The following is a 24,616-nucleotide window of genomic DNA, read 5'->3' as shown; positions in this document are numbered from 1 at the left end:
AGCGGGGGTGGCGTGAGATCATCTACACCGATTAAACTAATCCGCCTGACGCCCAAAGGTGCGGTGGATCCTCGGCGGTCGGTGCGCTAAAGAGAAGCCTGGGAAGGACGAACGACCTCGGCCAAAGCAGCGGACTGTAGCCTGCAGCTGCCGCAGCAGAGCTGCTCCCCCACAATGATCATAACACTGCGGTCTCTCTTCGAACAAGGGGTAAGAATGTGTAGTAGCCTCGTCTTGCTGCGGGAGTCGGTGCCGCTGCTGGGACGTCGATCCATGCCTCTTCTTCCCAGCAGCAGCAGGAGCAGGAGCAGGTCTAGTGCGCGCAGCTTGTCCCTGCAGGCCCCGGGCTGTCTGCGCAGGGACAAGGATAAATAACAAGCATCTAAGGCTGTCAGGTGGCTGCAGGGGAGAATTTAAACTACTCAGCGCTAAGTTAACGTAATTGTAACCAGTCCGTGTTCAGTCACATGTCCTGCATGCAGAGCGTGGCGCCGTGGTGGGTTCACTCTCGATGTTGTAGCGTGCGTGGAGCTGAGAGGTTTTCTGCAGAGCCTATGACTGCCGTAGTATACAAATGAGTACACATTTTAATGTGGGCTGGAAATGTAGAGATGATATGGGCTATCTATCTATCTATCTATCTATCTATCTATCTATCTATCTATCTATCTATCTATTTATCTATCTATCTAAATATCTAAATATCTATGGCATGCCATTCAACAATTGTTTACATTTAAGAATATATGGAATGAAACTTTAATATATGGAATAAAACTTGAATATATGGAATGAGACTTGAATATATGGAATATATGGAATGAGACTTAAATATATGGAATGAGACTTTGATTATATGGAATGGAAGTCTGAATATATGGAATGAAACCTGAATATATGGAATGAAACTTACATGGAATGAAAGTCTGAATATTATATATATAACATACAGACATGCAAACACAAGACTACATATGTAGTGAGGTGATAAGAAGACAACAATAGCACAAAGGCACACACATAGGAAGAAGATACAAATGCAATAGTAACACAAAAAACCAACATATAGTAAGAAGGTATATGACACTTACACTGACTAGACAATAACTATGATTCTGTGTAATCATAGACCTGTTTTTGTTCTACCGTCATCATCACAAATGGAAGTTGTTTTTGACACTGTGAATGTGCTTCTCTGTATGAATGTGTCCTTTACGGTGAGACATTCAGCTGTCCTTCCATTTCCTCCTGCATGTGTGAAGGATTTTGCAGCAAGGGCAGTTTGTATATAGGAGGGGGAAACATGCATGATGCATCACCTCCCAGTGCAAATTGTTTCACTTACAAAATAGATGAGAATGACCTTTTGACCCGAGACCTTATGATACACAAAACTATCAGACATTTTTTTTATACCACCAGCAAATATACAGGCTCAATCATACAGAAATGTTAAGTAATGTTATACTGAAATATGTCAATTATGGCTCTGACAGATTATATAATATAGTTATCATTAGGTCCTATAGCATACTGTACATCTACATTAAAACAAGGGGGTCATTCTATAGATAGAGCAACATAGACAGATGTATTTTTCATCTAAAATTTACAAAAAAGAAGAAAAACACATTCAACACCATTGTTTTTAAATCGTTTTAAATCCTTTTATTTTTAAAACTTCGACACAAGAAAAGAGGATATACAGCAGTTTATATTAGAGTGCTCATTTAAAATGAATGATTAGTTAATACGGACTTAATGATAACCATGACACTGAACAGAATCTAAAGCAGAGAACCGTAGGGAGAGACAGTAACATCAATAATGTGATGTAATGTGAAATAAGTTTTATAATCCATAACTGAAAAAAGCTCAAAGACTCAAAGCTCACTTATTCAAAATAACTTATATTCTCTGTAATTGCACTGTTCCACTTTCTGTTTACTGTTCTCTGTTGTTTTTATTGTTTTGTCTTTGTATAGTGTTCAAAAGATGCTTATAAATTAAATGCATTATTATTAATATTATAATAATTAAGTTAATCTTTTATGCGTACCCTATTGTAATAATAACTAATGATGAGCAAACATTAGCTGATCTTTTTGTGTATTTTATTATCGTTATGATAAGTAATTTATCTTTTATACATACGTTTCTCATCGTTACCTAATGATTAATATGTATTTTTGCATAACGTATTCTAAATTGTTGTTATAATTTTACTGCATTAGTCAGTTGTTGATTTTAATATACATTCGACTAAATTTTAACATTATTCATCAAACATTATGATTTCGTGAGCAGATTTTCTCCATCTGGAGCTTTCTGGGTTTGTGTTGACTGCGCCTGGTCGAGGCGGAAGGAAGAAAGGAAGAAAGGGGGGATGGATGGAGATGGTGGGTGTGTCTCTGTGGATGAGTGACGCGTTGCCTGGGACGCATGCCCCGTGCGCACTGCGCGTCCTGGCCTGTCAGTAGCTCCCAGATTGAAACGTAGGCGATTGAATTTGGTGAGGTCATGTATTTTAAGCCGCAAAACGGAATAAACCAGCGTTCACCGGCGGCATAAACAAACAGTCCGCTGCACCGGAGCCTCTCGCCGCTGATCGGAGCTCGGGTCGATCGCTTGTTTTGGATTTGATGACAGAGGTAAGATGAGAATCCGCACCTCTGCTCCTTCAGGCGTGCTCATTGTTTGGCCGTGGGGGAGGGTCGCATGTCGCTGTGTACACGCTCGTCTACCGACTGTTGTTGCTTAATAAGCGTTAATTCTCCTTTTGCCTTAAAGCCAGAATACTCCCTTAAATGTGCGTCATATGGACTCAGTGTTCGCGCATAGAATCGAGGCGAGCGGCGTCACCACGGACACTGAGTGAAGTGAACGCTGTGTTTGTCAAGCAGACAGAGCAGAACAGGCCCTGTCATGTCACGACGCCGGTTTGTTGTTATCGCTGCTATAATGTGTCCTTATTGTTGCGCGGTGCGCAGCTGCTCATCCAGGCTCTGACATGCATGTGTTTCCTCTGGTGCACCAGCAGCAGCAGCAGCAGCAGCAGCAGTAGCAGCAGCAGCAGCAGTAGTCTGTTCGCTAATGCGGGCAACTGTCCGTGTGCCGCCGCTACTGTCCACAAGACGAGTGCAGGGGTCGAGTGGCCAAGGTTAACAGTAACACACTGACAAATACGGAAAATAAGTAGCGCCTCGATACTGGTCCATCTGCACCGTCTTCATTATTAATCTGCAGTGTCTCCCTGTTTAAATCTATCATCTCCGTCTCTGTCTGACGATGTGCATGTGTGGACTGGAGCCAGATATGTTTGCTCATTCCTTTCCAGACAGTTTACTTATGAGTATATCATATTCGGAAACCGTGCAATATCGTTAAATATCGCGGTGTATTATAGAGTTTGTATAAATAAGTAGTATATACAATAGTGTTAATGTACTTTTGTTTTGGGCTGAAATACATTTTTTTTCATTTTGACAATTTTTACAATTTTAACTGTAATCTGTAATTGGTGAGCCAAATACAATTTTCCACCTTGGTGGATAATAAAGATTCTATTCTATTCTATTTTCTCTAAACAAAGTCATTCCTTTCTACATAGACTGTTGAAATAGATAGACAGAAATCCAAAAACAAAATTTTAAATAAGTGTGTAGACATGTGATTTTTCATTGTTGCAGTTTCCTCTCATCTAATTTAAGTTGGGGGTTTTAATTCAAGTGTGCTAGGCTGTTATTTTGTTTGGTTTTGGAGAAACCTAGTTTTATGTTAATTAGTTGGCCAAACAAAACTAGCTTTAGGAAAACTCTGCATTTACTCTAATTCAAGCAGTAATATCCTGCATTAATATGTGTATGTCTTCTGTGATATGATGCACATGTTGATGTTGATGTTGATGCTCACATGATCTTATAACAATTTTCCTCAATATCTTGCTGCGATTGTTTTTGACTGAAATTGCGAGTGCGATATGATTCGCTATAAGAGGGGGAATGGTATTTTGTACATAATAATTCTCATTTTCATTTGAATAGCATATTTAAAATGATCACTGTTTGATATTTGCACAGATCTGTGAGAATCAAAGATAGCAATAAAGAGATGGTCAATTTGACACACATTTTGGCTTTAAGTTATACTGAATAATTGCAATAGGCCGTATTTTGATAACATTTTGATTAATTGCTGCGCCCTCATTGTAAGATTAGGCTATATCACATATGTGATGATGTTACTTTATTTCCTAATCTGCTGGTGAGTGTGCATGCATGCAGCGTTTATGCATCTGTCACAGCAGTAGAACCAGTTAGTGGTCTTAATGTGGTGGCTGGTTGATAATGACACATATCACTAACACACTTTTACGAGGTAACACTTCTGCTGTACACGCTTTGAATGTTTTGCCTCAGTTTTGTGAAATGTTTCTGTGTAAATGATCCAAAATGACCTTTAAGTGTGTGGTTTGGAAGCCGTTCATGTGCTCTTTACACACACAGAGAGAGACACGGCTTGTGTAGAAAAAAAACAGTAGTTAAATCATTAGAGGGTTGTGTATTCCAGGAATGTCCTTGCAAAATGTACCTGAAAGTACTAGAGCTCTGCCTGCACCTTCAAATCTATATATTCACCAGAGACATCCTGGGTGCTGCATGAAACCACTTGTACTATGTGGCTGCTGCATCGTCTCTAAATACAGGAGCTGACACATAACTGCAATCTAGTGGCGTGTAATTGATTTTGAGGGATTTGTCGATGCTGCAGTTATCTGTAAGCATCAATAATTGTTGTTTTACAGCAGGCTCATTAATATTAACAGCGCCCAGGACTGAATAGAAATGAATAAAAAATATATCAGGTGAGTGCTCACTTGACCTGAATTATCCTCATGGACTGCCATTCTTTAAACAAACGCAATGACCTCACATATAACTATACACCACTGACAGTACTGCACTGGCTAATTGCAATGTCATTCATCATTCATAAGTCAGACGCGTGTAATTGTCTTCCTGTCAAAAGCATAGAAAGGAGCCGCATGTCTATTTTCATGTTGCGAGGGAGGCGGATGTCATGTACGTCGTTGTGACGTTGGATGAACAGAAGGAGGGCTGACTCATTTTATTCTGGCAGTTGCATCCCTCATATGGACTGTGTGTCTAGCGGAAGAATGCGGAGGGTGATTATGGTGCTTATGTAAGAATGGAATAAAAGAAAGCGGAAGTGAGCGGTAGTTTCTCTCCAGTTTTGTTTCTGATGATGAAAATGAATGATGTAGCGTCTCTGTGTTGTGAATCATCTGTGCTTAACTGCCTCTTGGTGCAGCTTCTCCCCCATTAGCATGTGCTTTTGCTAAACCTGCGTGTAGAACTGCACTGCAGTTCTGGGCCAGAGTCCAAACTCAAAGGAATTATCACTGGGCTTCATTTTCCAGAGTGACAGTGCCACTCTGAGAATCAGGTTTCATATGATGAAGTGGTAGACCTCCCCTGAGGCCTGCTGTCCTGCCACCCCAGCTGATCATATCAAATCTTCCATCCCAGTGTGCTTGCTGAGTCGCTGAGATAAGCAACTGCAGTGCTCGCCACAAGTGTGGAATTCAGCAGTGTCTTTTCTCCACTGCTCCTTATCTGCTCTCTTCGGAGCAAGGGTTTCCATTTGACTTTTACAATTCTCACGCTGATCTGCTCAGTGGCTGTTGTGGTATCTGTGGTTGTAGACCTGTTCCTATTTAAACTCTGTGTGTGTGTGTGTGTGTGTGTGTGTGTGTGTGTGTGTGTGTGTGTTCACAGAGGACATTTTTGGATGCACAGAGAGCAGTAATTGAAGAAATCGCCATGAACAAAAACAAGCGAGAGAGGGAATTCTACAGCCTTGATGTTGGAGATTCAACATTCACAGTACTGAAGCGATACCAGAACCTAAGACCCATCGGCTCAGGAGCACAGGGAATCGTCTGGTGAGTTTATCTTTAAATATGTGTCACCGGTTTCATTTTGTCACTGGAACAAATGTAAAGAACATTTAATTTAACATCAACTCAAGAAATTACAACGGTAAAGTTTCAAAGTTAACTGTTCTTTCGAGGAAGTTCAGCTTACTGTAAGACAAAAACAAGGACAAGCTACATGATATTGATATTTGAATATTGAAGTGACACAGTGCACATATATATATCCACTGCCTCATTCGACACCGCAGCTTGAAATCTTTCGTTCTCCAGCTCTGCTTATGACCAGGTCCTTGAACGAAATGTCGCCATCAAGAAGCTGAGTCGGCCCTTTCAAAATCAAACCCATGCCAAGAGGGCGTACAGAGAGCTTGTCCTCATGAAATATGTCAATCACAAAAATGTGAGTATGCAAACATCACGCGGTTACACATTACACATTGAACGTGGTATTTTGTCCTTGATGTAAATGACATGATTCTTATGATTTTATACCCACAGATCATTGGCCTATTAAATGTATTTACACCACAAAAATCATTAGAGGAATTTCAAGATGTGTAAGTAGACAGATGCGTGCTAATGTGTGTTCATTCATGAACTGTTTTATGATGCATATACTTGATGTGGCGTTTGCTCAAAAGCTTCTCCGCCTCCGTCTTCTCTGTCAGATACTTGGTGATGGAGCTGATGGATGCCAACCTGTGCCAGGTCATTCAGATGGAGCTGGACCACGAGAGGCTCTCTTATCTACTCTATCAGACGCTGTGTGGTATCAAACACCTCCACGCTGCCGGTATCATTCACAGGGTATGTACTGTATGAGCTGGCCAGCAATACACAGACTAATGCCATTCCTGTGTCACTAAGAGGAACGGTTAAACCAGCCATGTTACTTGACTCTAAAGTATAAGGGCAAATGGTCAGCTTGCACACAGTTAAAGGCTGAATATTATACTTTAATAACCAACAAACCCTCCAAAAATACAGTGGGGAAATAATAATAAAACATAAATGTTAATATTTGTGTCATTTCTAATTGGAAAAGCTAAATTTAACACATAAGTAAGCAACATTTCTCAATCTTTACATTGTCTGAAAGGACAGATTATTGTATAAATCAGCCATATGGATGAAATCAGGTGTAGAGTTAATGCCCATGATATAAACTGCACTTCATCTTGAATAGGGCAGCTTGTAATAGAAAAAAAAGAAAGCAAAAATCTGTAAATTTTTACCATTCTTCCCCGCTCGAATGAAGAAGCCACCTATCTAGAAAATGACAGTGGTCCAGATGTTGTAATGTGGGTCCATCTTGTGTTTTGGTGTGTGTTTGTCTGCAGGATCTTAAACCCAGTAACATAGTTGTCAAGTCAGATTGCACTCTGAAGATTTTGGACTTTGGCTTGGCTCGGACGGCTGCCACCGGCCTTCTGATGACACCGTATGTGGTTACACGCTACTACAGAGCACCCGAGGTTATCCTGGGCATGGGCTATCAAGCCAACGGTGAGTTTTAGTCTATAAGATAGATATTTACTGCCATGCTGTTAACACTTGAAATACTTTATTTTGTTAAATGTCATGGAGGAACCTGAAGATCAACATTCTGTTTACCTAAGCTGCTCTTGTACATAATGGGAATTTGTTGTTGTAAGAAAATGTTCACTAACCTGCCCTCTACTTGCAACTAACCTGTTGTTGTGCATTCCTCTCACCTTTTTATATTGGCTTTGTTCACCATGTTCCACATCACTAGTGGACATATGGTCTGTGGGCTGCATACTGGCAGAAATGGTTCGTCATAAAATCCTCTTCCCAGGAAGGGACTGTATCCTTGGGTCTTTTGAATGCTCCGTCACACTGGTTTTGTTCTCCCTGGTCAGTTCTTGCCTTGAATGTAATAGTTGGTTCCAGGCTTTGGGGAATGGTTTATTGTTCTTAATTCATTCATGCATCACTTTTCATTTCTATCTGCTCAACTTCACCTCATATTTGTCTGATGCTGCATGCATTTCCATGCACGACACCATCTTTTCAGTCTGTGTTATCATCATTTTTGTTGTGTGTTTGTATTGTTTTTTGTTTTTTTACCTTCTCATCATTTTGTTTGCATGTCCCCCCCCCCCCGTCATCTAATGTCTACCTCCAGTGGACGTATGGTCAGTGGGCTGCATTGTGGCTGAGATGATCAGGGGAAGTGTGTTGTTTCCTGGCACTGATCGTATCCTTCCCCATTGTCGATTGATCCATCACTTCATTCTGTGTGAAGAGATCCAACACCATCCTGAGTTTGCTTTCCATTTAGTACAAGTTTTCCAACGTCACGTCCATCATCTCAAAAAAGGGCAGTAACTGCAAGAGTTGTGTGTGAGAAATGTAGGAACGGAGTCAGTGGGTGCACCACTATAGGTCACGTGTGAGTACGTAGACTATATAATTAAAGCTGTGGGTCTGTGCACCTCAAAGAAAGATAAATGCCACTGCCCTAATGATGTGCTGACGACTGTGTAGAAGTAACAGTGTGTGTATATGTGTGTGTGTGGTTGGTTTCCTTAACATTTTCACTGCAGACATTGACCAGTGGAACAAGGTAATTGAGCAGCTCGGCACTCCATCCCAGGATTTCCTAATGAAGCTCAATCAGTCCGTAAGAACTTATGTAGAAAACCGACCACGCTATGCTGGATACACTTTTGAGAAACTCTTCCCGGACGTGCTGTTCCCTGCCGACTCTGACCACAACAAACTGAAAGGTTATATTTGTTTTGATTACATCGCAAAGCTAAATGACTCACGAGCACATTCATCGACGTGCATTCGTAGTCTTTTTGTAGTGATTGATTGCGCAACATTTTATGTTTGTCTGTTTCGTCCCTCAGCGAGCCAAGCGAGAGATCTCTTATCTAAGATGTTAGTGATTGATGCCTCCAAACGGATCTCTGTAGACGAGGCACTGCAGCACCCCTACATCAATGTTTGGTATGACCCAGCAGAAGTAGAAGCGGTAAGTGGATCTCCGATTTGGACCACCTGACCCTTGGATACTTGAAGTTTTTGAAATTAAACACAGATGCGTCATTGAAACCACGTTCTCTTGCTTAGCCCCCGCCGAAGATCCCAGACAGACAGTTGGAAGAGAGGGAACACACTGTGGAAGAGTGGAAAGGTAAGATGACACCAGGAGGATTCTTAACATGTTACTTTTCACTGTCAAATTCAGTCAGCGTGTGAATTAACTCTCTGGCTCCTGAGGTGGAGCAAGTAAACCCCAGTGCTCGGATAAGTTACCTATTGATTGATAAATACATTATGAATATGAATATAAAGCTGGATATTCACAGTCATTTAGTAGGGATTGGATGATACCACTTTTTTTGTCTGATACCGATATCACAAACTCAAGTATCTACTGATACTGATATTTGTGTGATATAGTTATTTTACACCATTTATGAACTATGAAGCTCTTCAAAGTCATTTCAAAGACAAAATTCTCCAACTGTGTAACAAATATTGTTCTCCCAAAAAAAGAAGAAATAAACATGACGAAACATGACTCAGCTAAAATGCTTTTGCTGATTTTTATTTACATTTTTACACTTTGTTCATCAAATTTGTGTCCAGTGATTTTGACAAATACCGATTCATATCTCTATAGTTTACCATTAAACATGCTATTGTTTAAAAGATGATGAAGACAAATCTTCACAAGACATGTATTATTGTACAATAATGACATCAACTTTTCTATGGCATCATTGTAAAACATACTTCATGGAAAATGAAGTACAATAAAAATGCAGAATACAGCAATAAAATCAACAATAAGGTGAATAGAATATGATAAAAGAAGTATCTTAATATAGTCTAAGAAGTAATACAATACTGGATATACTATTGATTATGACTGATATATGACTTTGTACTGTAATTATTAATATTTTGATTTGCAAATCAAATGAGTTTAGAATGAACTACAATAATTAGCTGGTCATGGTCTCTGTCAAGTTAATCAGTAGTGACATAATGTATAAAGAAATCCCATGGGACGTCCGGTAAATGTACTGTACAGACACACACTCATTGTTTCCCATGTAGCCGATTGTTTTCCGTCCGTATCCCCACCACAATACCAGGGGATGAGTTGTGTGACATGTTCTTTCATTAAACCTCGTTTCTAACGTATTCCACTGGGGAATCTGATTCTGTGGAGCACGCGAGGACTCACATTTGTGAGTGAAATATCACTTTCAGTTGTGCAACATGATGAGCTCATCCTCAACCGTGCCAGGTGATAATGACCCCTCATTCATTTTTAGAAGGGTCACACAAGCACAGCCTGTCCAAACAAGATATCTGATGCTTGGACTGTACAGTATGCAATACACTCTGACCGTAGAGAAAGAAGTTTATCGCATACTGTAGGCATATACATACAGTACATATGTGTGTGTGTATACAGTAACTATATATATATATATATATATATATATATATATATATATATATATATATATATATATATATATATATATATATACACATGTCAGTAATCTCTCTCCGTCTCCTCTGCCCTACATAATCTCCCTCTGTTCTTTTATCTGCAGATCTAATTTATAAGGAAGTGAGTGAATTGGAGTGGACAAAAAATGGAGTGATAAGAGGCCAGCCACCTCCTTTAGGTGAGTAATCATAACGAGGAGGATGAATTACATTGAGTCAGTACCATTTTTATTTTAGAGACACATGATGGCTACCATTATTTCAAAAAGGTCCAGTATGTATAAAGTAGTCACATCTAAAGGTGAGACTGAAGATTTGAGGATTCCACCACTCAAGTGATATGTGCCTTCACCTGCCAGGAAAGCTGTTGTTTTTGGTATGCACAGTAAGCTTCTGTTTCAAAACACGGGATGCATGTTGTGGCTGGTTTTTTTCTGCATGTGCTGCTGTTGAAACATGGACCCATATAACAAGGATTTTCCTTTAAATACAAATAAAGTGATTTTTCTATTCAGTGTTGCCAATAAACCCTCCTAAATGTTGCACATTGGACCTTTTAATATTTCAAGAGTAAAGTCATACGATGTTGTTAATTTTCATCCATCCATTTTCTAGCCACTCCATCGCAGGGCCACATATAGAAACAAACAACCATTCACTCTCACATTCACACTTAAGGTCAATTTACCTAATCCCCTTATTGCATGTTTTTAGACTGTGGGAGGAAGCCGGAGAAAACCCACGCGCACAAGGAGAGAACATGCAAACTCCATGCAGAAAGGCCCTTGGCAGCTTAATTTGTGACTGTAAATTAACTGTTTGTTAATTGTACGTTGGCCCTGTGATAGCCTGGCAACTTGTTCAGGTCTTCTATTTTGTCTAATTATAAAATTATAGTCAACCTACTTCAATTAAAGCACAACCTTTTATTCTCAAAGCAGATTTGTACTGTATTTGTTAAACTTTATTCTCATAATATGGATTCTTCACAACACTATGGCTTTAAATTATTGCTACTATTAATACCTATCACCCAGTTTAAATGAAATAGCACTTATGTGGAATTAAAAATTCAAAGCATTGCTGATGTGCATCTGTGACCCTTCGGATAGCATCGGAATCCTGTGTATTTCAATGAAACATATGCGTTTCCATGTGTTTTTCGCAGCACAGGTGCAGCAGTGATCGATAGCCCCCCTCAGCCCACGTCCTCCTCCTCCTCCTCGGCCAACGATGTCTCGTCCATGTCTACGGAGCCCACAGACCCCTGCAGTGACCCCACCATGACCTCTGAAACAGACAGCAGTTTGGACGGCCATACTTCCCTGGGTGCTCTGGCCTGCTGTAGATAACAAACACATACCACACACACACATACACAAACACAAACACACACCCATACCTACACACAAACAAACCTTTCTTCATCAGAGTATATGATGAGACAGGGTTCTGGCCAATGGAACATTTTTAATGTTAGTTTATAGAGCATCGCTTTTAATGTACAGTTTGTTTTTATTTCTCCTCCCTCTTTATGGCTGTAAATGACTGTGGTTTGAAATTGTATTATTATTATTATTATTATTACTGTATTTTTGCTGCAAAGATCTGTGATGTATGTTATGAAAGAGAGGGCTTTGAGTGTTCTTTACATTTGCTGTTTTTAGCTACTGCGGTTAGCACTGCAATATTACGTTGAGTATATTTTTTGGAAATGTTCATTTGGCATTTTTTTTGTATGATTTTTGGGACATTTGAATGAATCTACACCAGTTTTTCAAAAGTAGACTATAGCACATTTTTATCTTTGGTCCTTATGCAAATAGATGGTTTTATTTTGACATCAGTTCTCATCTTTCTTGTAGAAAGCATCCAAAATTAACTTATTTCTTAGTATTATGTCATAACTGATTGTGTGTATCTTGACAAGCAGACAAATGGCCTGTTGCCCTGATACATTATTTCTTTCTTTTTTTTTATGATAACGTACTGTATTTCAAATTATTTATTTACTTCAGTTGGAATTATAGGTAATGGTGATGGCAGAATGGGGTGAATGTACGTCAACAGAAATGTGGTATTGTAAAGGAGCCAGTGATTACCATTAGCGCTGTAACAACTTAATATTTTTAACAACCACGCTAACATAAGAGAACTTTATTTGGGGTCTAAATTAATCACTTTGACCTTTTGGCAGGTTCTCTCAGATATTATTGTCAGCTGTCGGATATTCAAGATATTTCATTTAAGTGCTCTTACTCAGTTCAGTGATTTTCAGCCCTCTCTCCGTGGCAGATGCTCCTCGCGTCTATGGTGCGTCTTTGAGTTCTACCTCACATGTTACACACACACATACACACATGGAACACGTCATTTGAAAGAAATGTGAAAAAAAAATCCCTGTATTTTGTGTTATTTATGTATTTATTTCAAGCTAGGAGGCATCTATTGTTTGTAATGTACATTTCATTCAGAAGTACTATTTATATGCATCTTGTTCTATTTTTTTTCCTCGTTTTCTGTGCAATATAATTCATAGATTAGTATACTTGGTAATCGATCTGTACATTTTAATGTAGATGTATGCATTTTTCTGAGAATCAGGAAACAGGCATTTGCTACCTGCCATGATAACCTTTGGATGTAACTGATGGCTCAAATTTGCCCTGTTCAAGGTTGGGCAGTCCAGGCAGTAACCCCTAGCATCATCTCCCAGAATGCTCTTTGGGGAATGTGACGCATGTCCTGACCCTTTCTGTATCACATTTCTGAAAAAAAAACAAAGGTGGCTTCCTGTCGTTGAGGTTGTTCTCTCCCCTCCATCTTCTCAAAACTAGAAAAGTTAGAATAGACTACGCATGAGTTTTCTCAGCGCAAATCTGGGTTTTAGTGCATGTACATTAAGAAGGAAAGAAAGAAAAGCCATTCAGCACTATGGGGATGATGTTGCAGTCTTCTGATGAGTTAGCCAAATACTGAGCGCAAAGAATAAATCTGTTGTTGTGTCTATAGTAAGGCCCAATGTCTGTATGTTAGCCTTTGGATTTGAAACTGCCTCACTGACGGATCAGTTATCTACATCCGAAATGGAAACTGTCTCCGATACGTACAACTCAAGCAAATAAAAGAGTTGAATTTTAATGTCTCATATCATTCCATTCTACCTCTTAAAACTCTATCAAGAGTTTTAAGAGAGCTTTCAAAAGTGTGAGCTCTTAACAGACGATGTATAAGAAAAGTACCTCATATCATTAGTAAGGGTTTTTCTGGTATCTTACACAGGAATTTAGTCAATAAATAATCACCTACATGACCTATGGAATATAATTGCTAGGAAGTTTGTGGAATGATAAAATGAGAAGTGCTTGGTCCAGAGGAGTTCTCGTTTGGCACTGGCATTGGTCAGTGTAGGCACAAGATGTCTAATGTCAAGTAGTACTGCACTAGAGGTATTTGGTCTTGAAAGCTTTGGGCTGGCTGGTCTTCCCAGAAATGAAGCCCTTCCTCCTCTGATAGACCAGATGATGGCAGGTTGATCTGGTTTAGTTGGTCCGTGTTGCTCCTGTAGTAAGGTCTCCAAGAGTTTTGAAGAACTCTTCCATCTCTTGCTGAAGGAGAGTGTTTCGGTTCTCTGCATCTTGATGTGCCCGCTCCGAGTTCCTGAGTCGGATCTCCAGCATGTGGAACTTCTTCTTCTCTTGGTCCAGCTCCTCTTCAAGGCGGTTAACCTGGGCCTGGTACTTAGAACAGGACTCCTCCAGCCTCAAAGAAAGGAAAAGGAGAGGTCATAAATAATACATCATTCTTGCTTTAATTTGTTTTTGACAGGAATGAAAAACAGACTTGTTCTTACTTGCGAATGCAGCTTTCGTTATTCATCCTCTGTTTCTTCAGTTCCTGTTTGAGCTGGAGGAGCATGTCGGTGAGGTCTTCATCATCTGCCCCTGCAATATCATCCTCAGTGCCACTTCCACTGTGATCCACTGTGACAGTATCAGCACTCTCCCTAACCTCTGTGAGGTTTTCTTGACTTTGCCCTACTTTAACTGCCTTATCGCTTTCCTCTGGTTCGGCAAGTGAGATCTCAACGGACGACCAGATTGAGGAGGTGTCAGCAGGCAGGCTGAGACTGGAGGGGGCAACATTGTCGTAGGCAGACAGTCTGTGGGACTGGTGGAAGGCTCTGTGAGAAAGGGACATTCGAGAGGAGTCTTCTTCAGAGTCTCTCTGTGAGTCTTTAAGTGAGAGTGTGGTCTCTTTAAGGGAGAGGGTTGAATCCTTCAGAGACAGTGTCGAGTCTTTCAGTCTTTCGCCAGATGAAGTGGTGCGCCGGTGAGCTCGGAGGGATGACAGGCCGTTCATCAGCCAGTTGCTCCCACCAGCTGCTGACACATCCCCTGCCGATCCCCCTATTTTTCCCCTTGTCCCCCCAGATGCTGCACTGCCCTTGAAGGAGCACCTCCACGGGGGGAGCGCTTTAGACTGTTTGCTGGGACTAACAGCTGCTTCACTTCCAACTTTTCCTTCAGTTTTGCTATCTGCTTTTTCGTCCACTTTCTCCTCTGTCTTACCTCTACTCCTCCCCTCAATCTGACCATCCTCACCCTTCTGTAATGCTGTAATTGGACTTGATGTAATTGGCTTATTGTCTAGGGAAGGGGTTGAAGATTGGAGTTTCTCCTTCGGGCTTTTGGCTCTTGTGCCTGAGGAGGGTGTTGGGTCACTATCTTCTTGTGAGAGCCATTCCACTTTGCACTTTTGGACAGGACTCTGTTGTTGTGGGGAGATCTTGGTCTCTGTTTCCTGCTCTTTACGTTGGTAAAGTCGAGAGTATTCGCTGATCAGCACGGTCATTAGGTGCTGCACCTGTGAACTTCCTGTTTACGATGACAAACATCAAGGAATTATACACTTTTGATTACAGATTTGGTTGCAGATGAACGTGCTGTATGTTGACATTATCACTGACCTTCCATCATGGTGACAGGATCCTCCACTCTGGGCCGAAGGATGTTGGGTCCAAACACGGTGGCGAGATTCTGAACACTCATCTTGTTCTCATTGGAGTGAGACTGAACCTCGTCCAGAAACCTGAGCCCGCAAGTACCCATGTGTGAACACTTCATGCTGTATTTTCCACATATAATCCTCAGCAACAACAGATGTTTAAACCCTCTTGTATGATATTCAAACTTGGGAAAAAGCAGGACTGAGTCACACCTCTGTCTGGTGTGTGGGCTCAGCTCATCTCATTATCATCATCATTATATGAAAGATGCTACAGAACGAACTAAACTGCCTGATGACGAGGACACATTGGTGAGCGAAGCTCAAATACTTGGAGGTGTTTACATACCTGCAGATATATTTAAGGAGGTTGCGGTTGACCTGAGGAAGGGATTTCACCTGTTTGCCAAGCTCTGTGATACCCTTTAACAAGAGAAAAGTGTTACTCCCACGCTAAACATTTTTTCAAATGAATATGCAGTGTGAAAAGTACGTTTTATGTTACCATTTCTTTGTCCTTGTTAAGTATCTGAGCACAAGACAGAAACTGAGTGTATTTGGAGAATGGAATTATAGGCTCTGGAAGCTCCCGTATGTACAGTTTTAACAGGGATGCCACTGTGTGGACATCTGTAGTACTGTAAGAGAGAGAGAGTGCACATATAGAGTAATAATATCTGGCACTGATTAAAGTTGGGGCAACATACATGAAACAAAAGCCCCCCCCGTCTCACCTGTCAAACACTGGCTTCTCACCACGGTCAAATGCGTCCTGCAGCTCTCGGACATGATTGGTCTGTCCAGGAGCCCTGAAAAGGCCCTCCTCCTCAAGCCCGTGTTCCCGAATGAAACACACACACTGTTCAACCAGCACTGGGACTGAGCGCTGTGGGCCACACTGGGCCTCGTACAACATCGTCTCCTCAAGGTGCTGCCCAAAGACTCCTAAATTCAAACAACACAGAAATTGAATACCAATCTTAGTGGTTTTTTAATGTATGTAGACTTGCATGTGTGTTAGAACACCATACAGTGTGTGTCTGCATAACCTTAAAGAACCAAACCTCCTCCAAGCGGAGCCCATATGACTCTACGTATAGCTCTGACCCAATCCTCCATGTCGCTCTGAGAGTTGGCCATCAGCAGGAATGATTCATGGCTTATCCCTGTTCGATCCTTTTCCCCAGGCCCTCCTGAAAGCACAACCATACTTTATTTAAATAATTCAACTACAGGACAAAATGACAAACACTTCTACAAGACAACTGTACTTTAGATATGTTGTACGGAAGCAATATCGTCTTTGCAAGTTGCGTAGGTGATCATCACGTACTGTAAATAGCATCAACCATATTAGCTCAAGCATCCCCACAAAGTACAAAGACACAGCTGCACAGCTCTGTTCCTCCTTCCTCTGGATACACACAGCGTGATACTTTCCGGTTTGACATTTTAGTTTGACATTTCATTTTATTTTACTTCAGCTTTGATTACACTATGTGAAGCTCAGTCCCTGAATGGGACTTTGTAAATGATTTAATACACCAAAAAGGGGCAGCACTGTTAAATTTGTAAGAGCAAGTGGTTTGGTGTGTGATATAAAATAGGTTTTTCCATTTCTACTGATGAGGCTGCAGGTGCCTCGCAGTGTAGTGTATTTATCAGTACCTGCATTCACAACAGTAAACCTGGTACTGCTGGCCAAGAAAATGACCAAGAAAGACAATGTGTTCCCTGTGGACACCAGTAACTGCATGCACACTCTTCTTTCTGTACAGGGCCTTTTTCTCTGTTCCTGTTCTCTTTCTCTCTCTCTGTTAGTTCAGACTATTTTAAAAGACCACGTCGGTGTATTTGTGAAAACAGGAAATGTGTGAATAACTGTGTGTTAATCATTCAGCTGTAGAAACTTTATGAAGAATTTGTAGGTCAATCTATGTTGGCACAACCTCTACATGAGTTTGGTCCATTATACCCTACCTAAAGCTGTCAAGAGCAGAATTGTAGAAACAAATGAGGTCATTGCACCATGACTAGCAATTGCATCCTTTCTGCTGTTCTGCAAACAGTATGTATATCCTCTGACTCATATGCAGCTATTGATTAACTTCTGTTTTTCATGAATCATTGCAAGATTTACTAAAATAACTGCGTATGAAGAATATAATCTCACATTCAAGCCACGCAGAAACAGCAAACCTGACATCAAGTTAAAATGTTGTGATCTTAAACAATTCCAGGTTATATCACAAACAGTCAAGTGTCAGGTAAAGCTATGTCTCAGCTTCTGGATCCAGCTTTGATCTTGATTAAGCAAAAACCTTTAAAATGTGCGGGATGTAATATCATTCTACATTAGCTAGACTACCTCAGGATTTAGTGACGCATATAAATTTAAATAAAAGCTCAAAGTCAGCCAAGTGTTTGGCAGTCAGCACTTAACAAATGCTTCAGCATCCCTTTGAACAAGACTTATTTGTTGACTTCCCTCCACACAGCTGAGTTGTCTCCACGCCAACTCACCTGGAACGATTTCAAAAAGGTGGCGACCAGGCTCGTCCTGACTGGCCGGCAACTCGTTGACCTGACTGCCCTGCAGAGGAATACAACCCTGTCGGAGAAAGGAGAGGAAAGCTTGAGACAGACGTACAGACAGGCGGCAAGCATGACAGCAACAACAGCAGTGACTGGCCAAGTCAATTAATGGTTCTGGACTTGGATGTGTAATGCAAGTTAAACATTAGCGTTCTGAGCACTATGGGCTCTGGGCATCTGTCCAGCAGAAAAAAAGCAATGATGGATGGAGGGATGACTCAGGGAAACATCGCTTCTTCTAGCCCTCTGCCACTTCCTGATGTGTTTGCATTTATGATAAGGCATAGAGAGGGTGAAAGTTCACCTACTAAGTACAACAGAACCACAGGGCAGACCACATAATCGGTGTGTGTGTCAGAGCAATAAGCACATATTATGGCTTTAATGGAGATTAGGGACATAAAGAGGTTTTGTCTGTGAAAGTTCTCAGTCGTACGGGTCATCGTCTGGTAAAGGCTTATTGTAGGAAAGATGAATGGATACTTATGCAGCTATAATAATATGAACATATGTATGTGCTTTTCTGGTTTGCTGGGAGAGGACGACACGAAAGTAAGAATATACTGAATAGCCACTAGGGGGCTAGGAAGTCTATGTGAAAATGGTGACATCAGTAAACATTTTCCTAAGGATTGAATGGTCTCAATCACTAGTTTCAGGTCTTTCTCAATAGCACATGATGCCAAATTTGTAAATTATGTTCCCATTTAGAGGAAAATAGATGATAAATTATGGCACATATGAGTGAACACCGGTGTGCCTGACAGCTGGAATGGACCAGTAGGTGCCTTGTTGCACATGATGTCTGTCAATGGTCAAATCAAGAATCTCGTGTCACCACTTGAATTTGACACAAAATGTATAAAGAAAAGTATGTGCAGCTCTAAAAACCATGGTCCCACAACAAGTGATGTGCTTAATTCCACACTGTCATCCTGATTTAAAAGAGTCAATAAGCTATTTTCAGATTTGGATAACACACAATGGATTAAGTGGCCCTGGGGCAATATAATACAATAAATTCATGAAGCTTGACTATGTATCAGGCTTTCGGCCAGAATTGATTTGAGTGCAGAGAAATGCAGCCACCTGGCGCAGTAAATGAAATCAGATAACTGTCTTGTATATTAAATATGTGTTTTTTTTGTGCATGTCACCTGTGCCTTGGTTTCATCCTGGTCCTTGTAGAAATACAGCGCTTCGGTCCTCAGGACAAACCAACGCAGCTGCCAGTTTTTCATGATGCTACGCTGCCTCTTCAGCCAGCCAACCTTCAGTGCCTTCTCCTGATCCAGGGGCGAGCAGGGCCTGGACACTCGAGACAGCTCTCCAAGCACCATGCTCTTGGATCGTGCTGCATGAAGACACACAGACTGTATTAATATGGTGAAAGGAAAAATCTTTTGAGCTGAAAAACAAAGAGAGTGGGAGTGACGAGGAAATAGATAAAGGGACAGACAATTAAGCAGAGAAAAGGGGAATTACTTATTTGTTGTTGTTTATCAGATGTTCTGAATATCCACCCAAATACAATCCAAAATAATCATTTAAAAAATTGTCCCTGGGGGCAAACTAAGCCCACAGGCTCAACCATGCATTCCAGATTTCCTATTTAGTAAATTTACCAAGTTATAGCCTCCATTTTGTAGAAAAGACATGCACTGCATTGCTTTGTGTTTCAGCTATTAATAATAACATTGCTGATGTCCACTTTAATTGAAATACAGAGACTATATTAGCTCCACGTAGTGCTTTAATAGAAATAGACTTGATTACTAGCATGGATTATATATTAGCAGCTATATGGCAAACGTATAGAATAGAAACAGCAACAAAAGCTTACATCCTCATAGGTAATCAGGACAGGAAAGAGAGAGGGAGAGAGATAAACACAAAGCAGAGGAGAGAGAAATCAATGAAGTTTTTTTTTCTGTTAATTGCATCTTGCTTTCTGCTGAGGACAGCAGTCAAGGCACAGTATCTGTAAAGGCCTACTCTGAAATTTCTCTCTGTTTCTCTGCCCTGGTTCCCTCTCTCTTTCTTATCAGCTCTCTTCTAGGGACTTCTCATTTCATTCGTGCCCTTTCTGGGTGCCCTTCATTTGCAGAGTCATGATTGCTGGGAGGGGAGAGAACTGGAGACCACGTGAAGCAGTCATCAACAAATCTGTATGCTGACAGCAGAAGCAGACAGAGCAGAATCTATAAATACAGCGCATGCGGCCACGTTGTGCTCATGTATTTTTTTTTTCTTTTAAAAGAAGCAAGACACCTCAGAGAGGAACTGTTTCTTTATATACGGTTGGCAAGGAAGTGAGTATCATCTCATTTGTAATTAAATAATGAACATATCTGCTATGATATACATTACTAATGAGCTGTTATACGTACAAGGTTATTACGGATAATGAAAAGTATTATTCAGAAAATTTACTGGGTAAAATTAGAGGTCCAATGACATCTGCAGTTTGTAATGGTGGACACCTGCTTGCCCCTCACTCTCCCAAATACATCAGAAAACCACATTGGCCTTTGTATACCAGAAACGAGAGTTGTGTTTCTTTGTTTGGACAGTAATCTCTTGCTGTTTTAGTACCTAAATATTGTTAACAAAGTGTTAGGAAAAACACCAGGAGAAACACACACAGAAGTGCGTTCCTGCCATGGTACGATTGAATAGTTTATTACATAACATTTTAGAAATTTCACATACAGTAATGTGCAAAAGATGTAGGCCACCAGTAGATTTGTTGTTTTAGCAATGCTACACTGACTATGCAGTACAATTATTGCTCAATGACAAAGAAAACAACACTTTTTAAAGGAAAAAAAACAGCTTCTAAAGTGTTGCATGACCCCGACTCTCTTAAAACTGGAGTTTTGAGAGACCAACGTTATTGGTAAACTATTCATATCAACGAATATCTGCTGTGAAAAATGTTTATTACACCAGGTTTATTAAACACATGTTGTTGTTCATTCCAGTCCAAATTCCACTGATTGCAGAATTTGACAGACATAAACACAACAAAGCTGCTGGTGCCCTGAGACTTTTGCACAGTACTGTACTGTAAATGAAAATCTGTAATGACAGTGGCAATAGATTTAAAAAAAGAAATACATATAGTTGAGGGAAAAACAAGGTTTTTCTTTTGAAAAGTAGTGCAGTAGAAGTTTAGAGCAAAGCATTCAATTGAAATAAGTAAAGTCCTGTACCACAAATGTGTTCTGGCATCTGAGATCATTCCACTTAGGCATTAAAATGGTCCCAGTTGGTGTGATGCCATATTACAATAATAATGATTATTTATGATGCATATCGTTGTATTGCCTCTTGGAACACAGTGATATCCCTGCACTGTACAAAATAGGATGGAACATCAAAACCTATACAGTTTGCATTTTCTCATGAGCAAATCCCTATTATTATTATTGATTCAAATGTACTAATGATGTTATTCTTCAACCCAACAGATAATGGAGGAAAAAGCCTTAACCACAGCTAATTACCCAGTTTGACCAGTGACATCAATGAGACACCACACACCGCATAACTGCTCAGGAGTCGAGTCTGATATTCAAGCCTCTAAATGTGCAGATCCAACTCTGCGATGCTGTCTGAATTTATTGGTAAATAAAAGGGTCAGAGGAGAGCAGGGCTAACCATTACAGCAAATGAGAGATGGCAAGCACAGAAATACGTGGCAAGCAAACCGAAGTGCCTACTTTGCCCTCTGACTGTGTTCACGAAGGAGAAACAAAAGGCAATTCTCCATCCAGTCAGTTTTTATGGTCTTATTTTTTACTGCTGGTGTAGAATTAGACAATGAAAGGCAGCCAAATGAAGCCAAACCTAGATACGCACACACACTTTCATGCAAACTCATGACGATCAGAATATCCAGTCAGTGTGGCAATGCCTTTAAATCTGCAATCAAGTAGAAAGCCAATACAGGTCTATTGCCATGACATCATTTGTGTAAGAAGTCTATAGAAACCACCTGCTCTGAAGAACACAGCAAGTATTTTTAACACTGCATCGTGATTCTCTCAGGACCAGGAGTTGTAGTGGTGGTTTACAGCTTCCATATCCTTCTTCCCACAGTCATGTGAGAGGCATGCATGTGTGGTGTCTAGAGTCGTGAGGTGGATTTTTACCCCACGTTAGAGGAACTATGTTTGACAGTCAGCTGTTGGGATTTAAAGGCATGGAGATCCGTGCATTCCCCTCACCAGCCTTAATGTAGAGTACCGTCACCTGCTACAGACCACGTCCCACAAGCCAGGGGGTAAATCTTGAACAAACACACACACACACAGTTGCAGAAAAATGTCACCACTCCTATGGCGAGAATTATCCCATCCAGCAGCCATGTTTATGACAATTTCACTGTATCTCCATCATGATCAAACCCTCCAGGACAAAAGATGGCACAATCCCGAGACATGAGGGATTACATCACCCCGTAGTAGTGCCTGTTAAATCTCAATGAACTTAAGATCATGTAAGAAAACTGCTGATATCATTCTGTGCTGGGCTGCAGAGTGACACCTTTTGATGTCATTATCGGTGAACACACTGACACCAATATTGTTATAATTACTGCTGTTACAAAGACAGCAGGTCAGATGTGGCTCTGTAGAGACAGAGAGGGTTGGAGGGGAAAGACAGTAGAGAGTACAGTAAGACACAAGAAAAGAAGAAAAAAAAAAAGGAGAGAAAAGAGATGAGGAAAGGGGAGGAGGGACTGCGCTTACCCCGGCGTGCCTGCTTTATCTTGGGGCTCAGCATGGTTACCGTTGCTGTGCTGCTCCCTCTCATAGAGACATGACTGCATCCCTCTGTTCACACTCTGTTCCTCAACCACACACACTCGGCACTTGACGCTGCTGCCTCGCCCTGTTACTCCTCATCCTCCTTCAGCATCTCTCTCCCCCAGCTCACTGTCTTGCACTTGGACACTGTCTCCATGTGATTTCTCTCACTCACACACACTCTTGTGCACACACACTCACTTACAAGCACTTAACCATTCACTCTCCTTCTCTCTCTCTCTCTCTCTCTCTCTCCCCCCTCCTTTCATCTCACTCCCCCCTCTCTGTCCGACAGATCCAGCGTGCCGTTGTTCTCACATACATATCTAGAGCCCTGCCCATTCTGTCTCTCCCCCACTCTCCTTTTGCTCTCTCTCTGCCTCCTGCTGCACATTTTCAGTATCAATTTCCCCAATGTCTATAAATATGTCTGGCTGTGTGCCCCCTCTCTCATCACCCATTTCTTTTCAATGGCACCCCCCCATCGCCCCACAATCCCTCCAGCTGTTTACTCATGTAGATATTTAATACGACCTCAAAGTACTAACTTAAATCAACACATTCAATTCAACAGACTTTACTCTCACTGTTAAATATCGGATCCAGTAAAAGTGGATATGCCATTGTGCGGTCTGTACCGGTACAACCGCAGATATGAGACAAGGCTTGACTGACCCAACAGGACTTGATCATGACTCGTTCAGGTTAGGATTTATAGTCTGGGGGGCGAATGTTACATTACTCACTTACTCAATCACTTGGTGAAAGCCAGAGCACTCAGGGGTGATGTGATGTTCTCGTTCATATCATCTGTCTGACTGGTAGTGATGTGATAAAGCAGACAAATGCTGCAGTTCGTGTGGCTGGATGAGGCTCAAATGCAGCACAGAGACAACTGTAAGTGACTGAGGTTTCTCGGATTTGTAATAATCTCTTAATAACAGCCTTACAGAGGCTGTGTAAAGAAGACGCAACACATCACTTCCTTACATTTTCCTAAAAGCTTCTCACACAAAAAAAAAGATCTGTGGGATTATAATAAAATAATATGCAAATAGACTAAACAAGAAACAACATACAGTAGATAACTACCACATTTAACACAATGTCCCATATATACTAAACAGAATTATAGAAAAGAAAACTTATACCTGACAGATCCTTTGGTTTGTGACTGGTCAGTGGAGACCTGGATGGTATCATGGCAGCGAACCCATCTGCATGCACAGTGTATGCTTCTCACTCAGGGTTTCAATAATTGCACTACTGAAAACTCAAGTCCTACTTTAGAGACAGACACAATGACATTCACATACCCAGAGAGAAGGGACTACTATACTTGCCACAAACGCACCAGTGATGTGTGTCTGAGGAATGCTGACGGGAACAGATTCTGATAGACGACAGGAAATCAAGACAGGCATGCGGGAGTTGCTCGCCATGTATTCACTGATGGGCAGTCCAGATGACTCTCAGCCCCGAGCCAGACTCTCAACACTGCACACGAGAGCATCACACAGTCCCAAGCAGCAGCTGTTTCACGGTAAAATGAAACACAGCTGTACGATGCTCTCCTGCTGTCCTCCTTATCTGAATATTCAGTCGGTCTGTCTGTCAATCAGGAAGTGAACTGCCGAGATGAAGAAGTGAAAACAGCTGATTCTGTTTAAAAATATTAGGTTTAGTTTCTCTCTTAAATGTTTTTAGTGTACATGTTCTCTCCTAGTCACAAGCTATT

General features: G+C 41.0%; 2 protein-coding genes across 7 annotated transcripts; one reads left to right on the top strand and one right to left on the bottom strand.

The window, feature by feature from the left end:
* The first annotated feature begins 114 nt into the window (after positions 1-114).
* On the top strand, positions 115-13,603 carry mapk8a (mitogen-activated protein kinase 8a). 5 transcript variants are annotated; one of them, XM_058652115.1, is made up of 12 exons: positions 115-210; positions 5,799-5,965; positions 6,230-6,359; positions 6,458-6,516; positions 6,628-6,766; positions 7,300-7,465; positions 8,109-8,180; positions 8,530-8,712; positions 8,839-8,963; positions 9,062-9,125; positions 10,567-10,641; positions 11,636-13,603. In XM_058652115.1, exons 1-12 carry the CDS (start codon positions 175-177, stop codon positions 11,812-11,814), a joined length of 1,395 nt encoding a protein of 464 aa, XP_058508098.1. In that variant the 5' UTR covers positions 115-174; the 3' UTR covers positions 11,815-13,603. The 5 variants fall into 5 exon arrangements, with proteins under 5 accessions (XP_058508098.1, XP_058508097.1, XP_058508101.1 ...); XM_058652114.1 differs by lacking the exon at positions 8,109-8,180 and adding an exon at positions 7,716-7,787; XM_058652118.1 differs by having other exon boundaries at positions 11,631-11,782.
* Positions 13,563-24,465, bottom strand: arhgap22 (Rho GTPase activating protein 22). Of its 2 annotated transcripts, XM_058652111.1 has the most exons (11): positions 24,233-24,465; positions 24,030-24,095; positions 19,222-19,418; positions 17,993-18,080; positions 16,534-16,662; positions 16,204-16,414; positions 15,975-16,107; positions 15,819-15,892; positions 15,432-15,553; positions 14,316-15,339; positions 13,563-14,224 (listed from the first exon to the last, which is right to left on the bottom strand). In XM_058652111.1, exons 1-11 carry the CDS (start codon positions 24,318-24,320, stop codon positions 14,005-14,007), a joined length of 2,352 nt encoding a protein of 783 aa, XP_058508094.1. In that variant the 5' UTR covers positions 24,321-24,465; the 3' UTR covers positions 13,563-14,004. The 2 variants fall into 2 exon arrangements, with proteins under 2 accessions (XP_058508094.1, XP_058508096.1); XM_058652113.1 differs by lacking the exons at positions 24,030-24,095; positions 24,233-24,465 and adding an exon at positions 22,822-23,329.
* Between the last annotated feature and the right edge of the window lie 151 nt (positions 24,466-24,616).

This window comes from Solea solea, chromosome 15 (assembly GCF_958295425.1).
Source record: "Solea solea chromosome 15, fSolSol10.1, whole genome shotgun sequence".
In the NCBI taxonomy this organism is placed as follows: domain Eukaryota; kingdom Metazoa; phylum Chordata; class Actinopteri; order Pleuronectiformes; family Soleidae; genus Solea; species Solea solea.
Note: the sequence above shows the minus strand (reverse complement) of the source record. Positions and strands in the feature narration are given on the sequence as shown.

Coding starts and splice junctions, on each gene's coding strand:
- mapk8a (XM_058652115.1), top strand. CDS start 175: ATGATCATAACACTGCGGTCTCTCTTCGAACAAGGG. Junction 5,966..6,229: donor GGAGCACAGGGAATCGTCTG/GTGAGTTTATCT, acceptor TTCGTTCTCCAG/CTCTGCTTATGACCAGGTCC. Junction 8,713..8,838: donor TGACCACAACAAACTGAAAG/GTTATATTTGTT, acceptor TTCGTCCCTCAG/CGAGCCAAGCGAGAGATCTC.
- arhgap22 (XM_058652111.1), bottom strand. CDS start 24,320: ATGGCGAGCAACTCCCGCATGCCTGTCTTGATTTCCTGTCGTCTATCA. Junction 15,554..15,818: donor CTCCTTAAATATATCTGCAG/GTATGTAAACAC, acceptor TTGCGGGCTCAG/GTTTCTGGACGAGGTTCAGT. Junction 14,225..14,315: donor AACGAAAGCTGCATTCGCAA/GTAAGAACAAGT, acceptor CCTTTCTTTGAG/GCTGGAGGAGTCCTGTTCTA.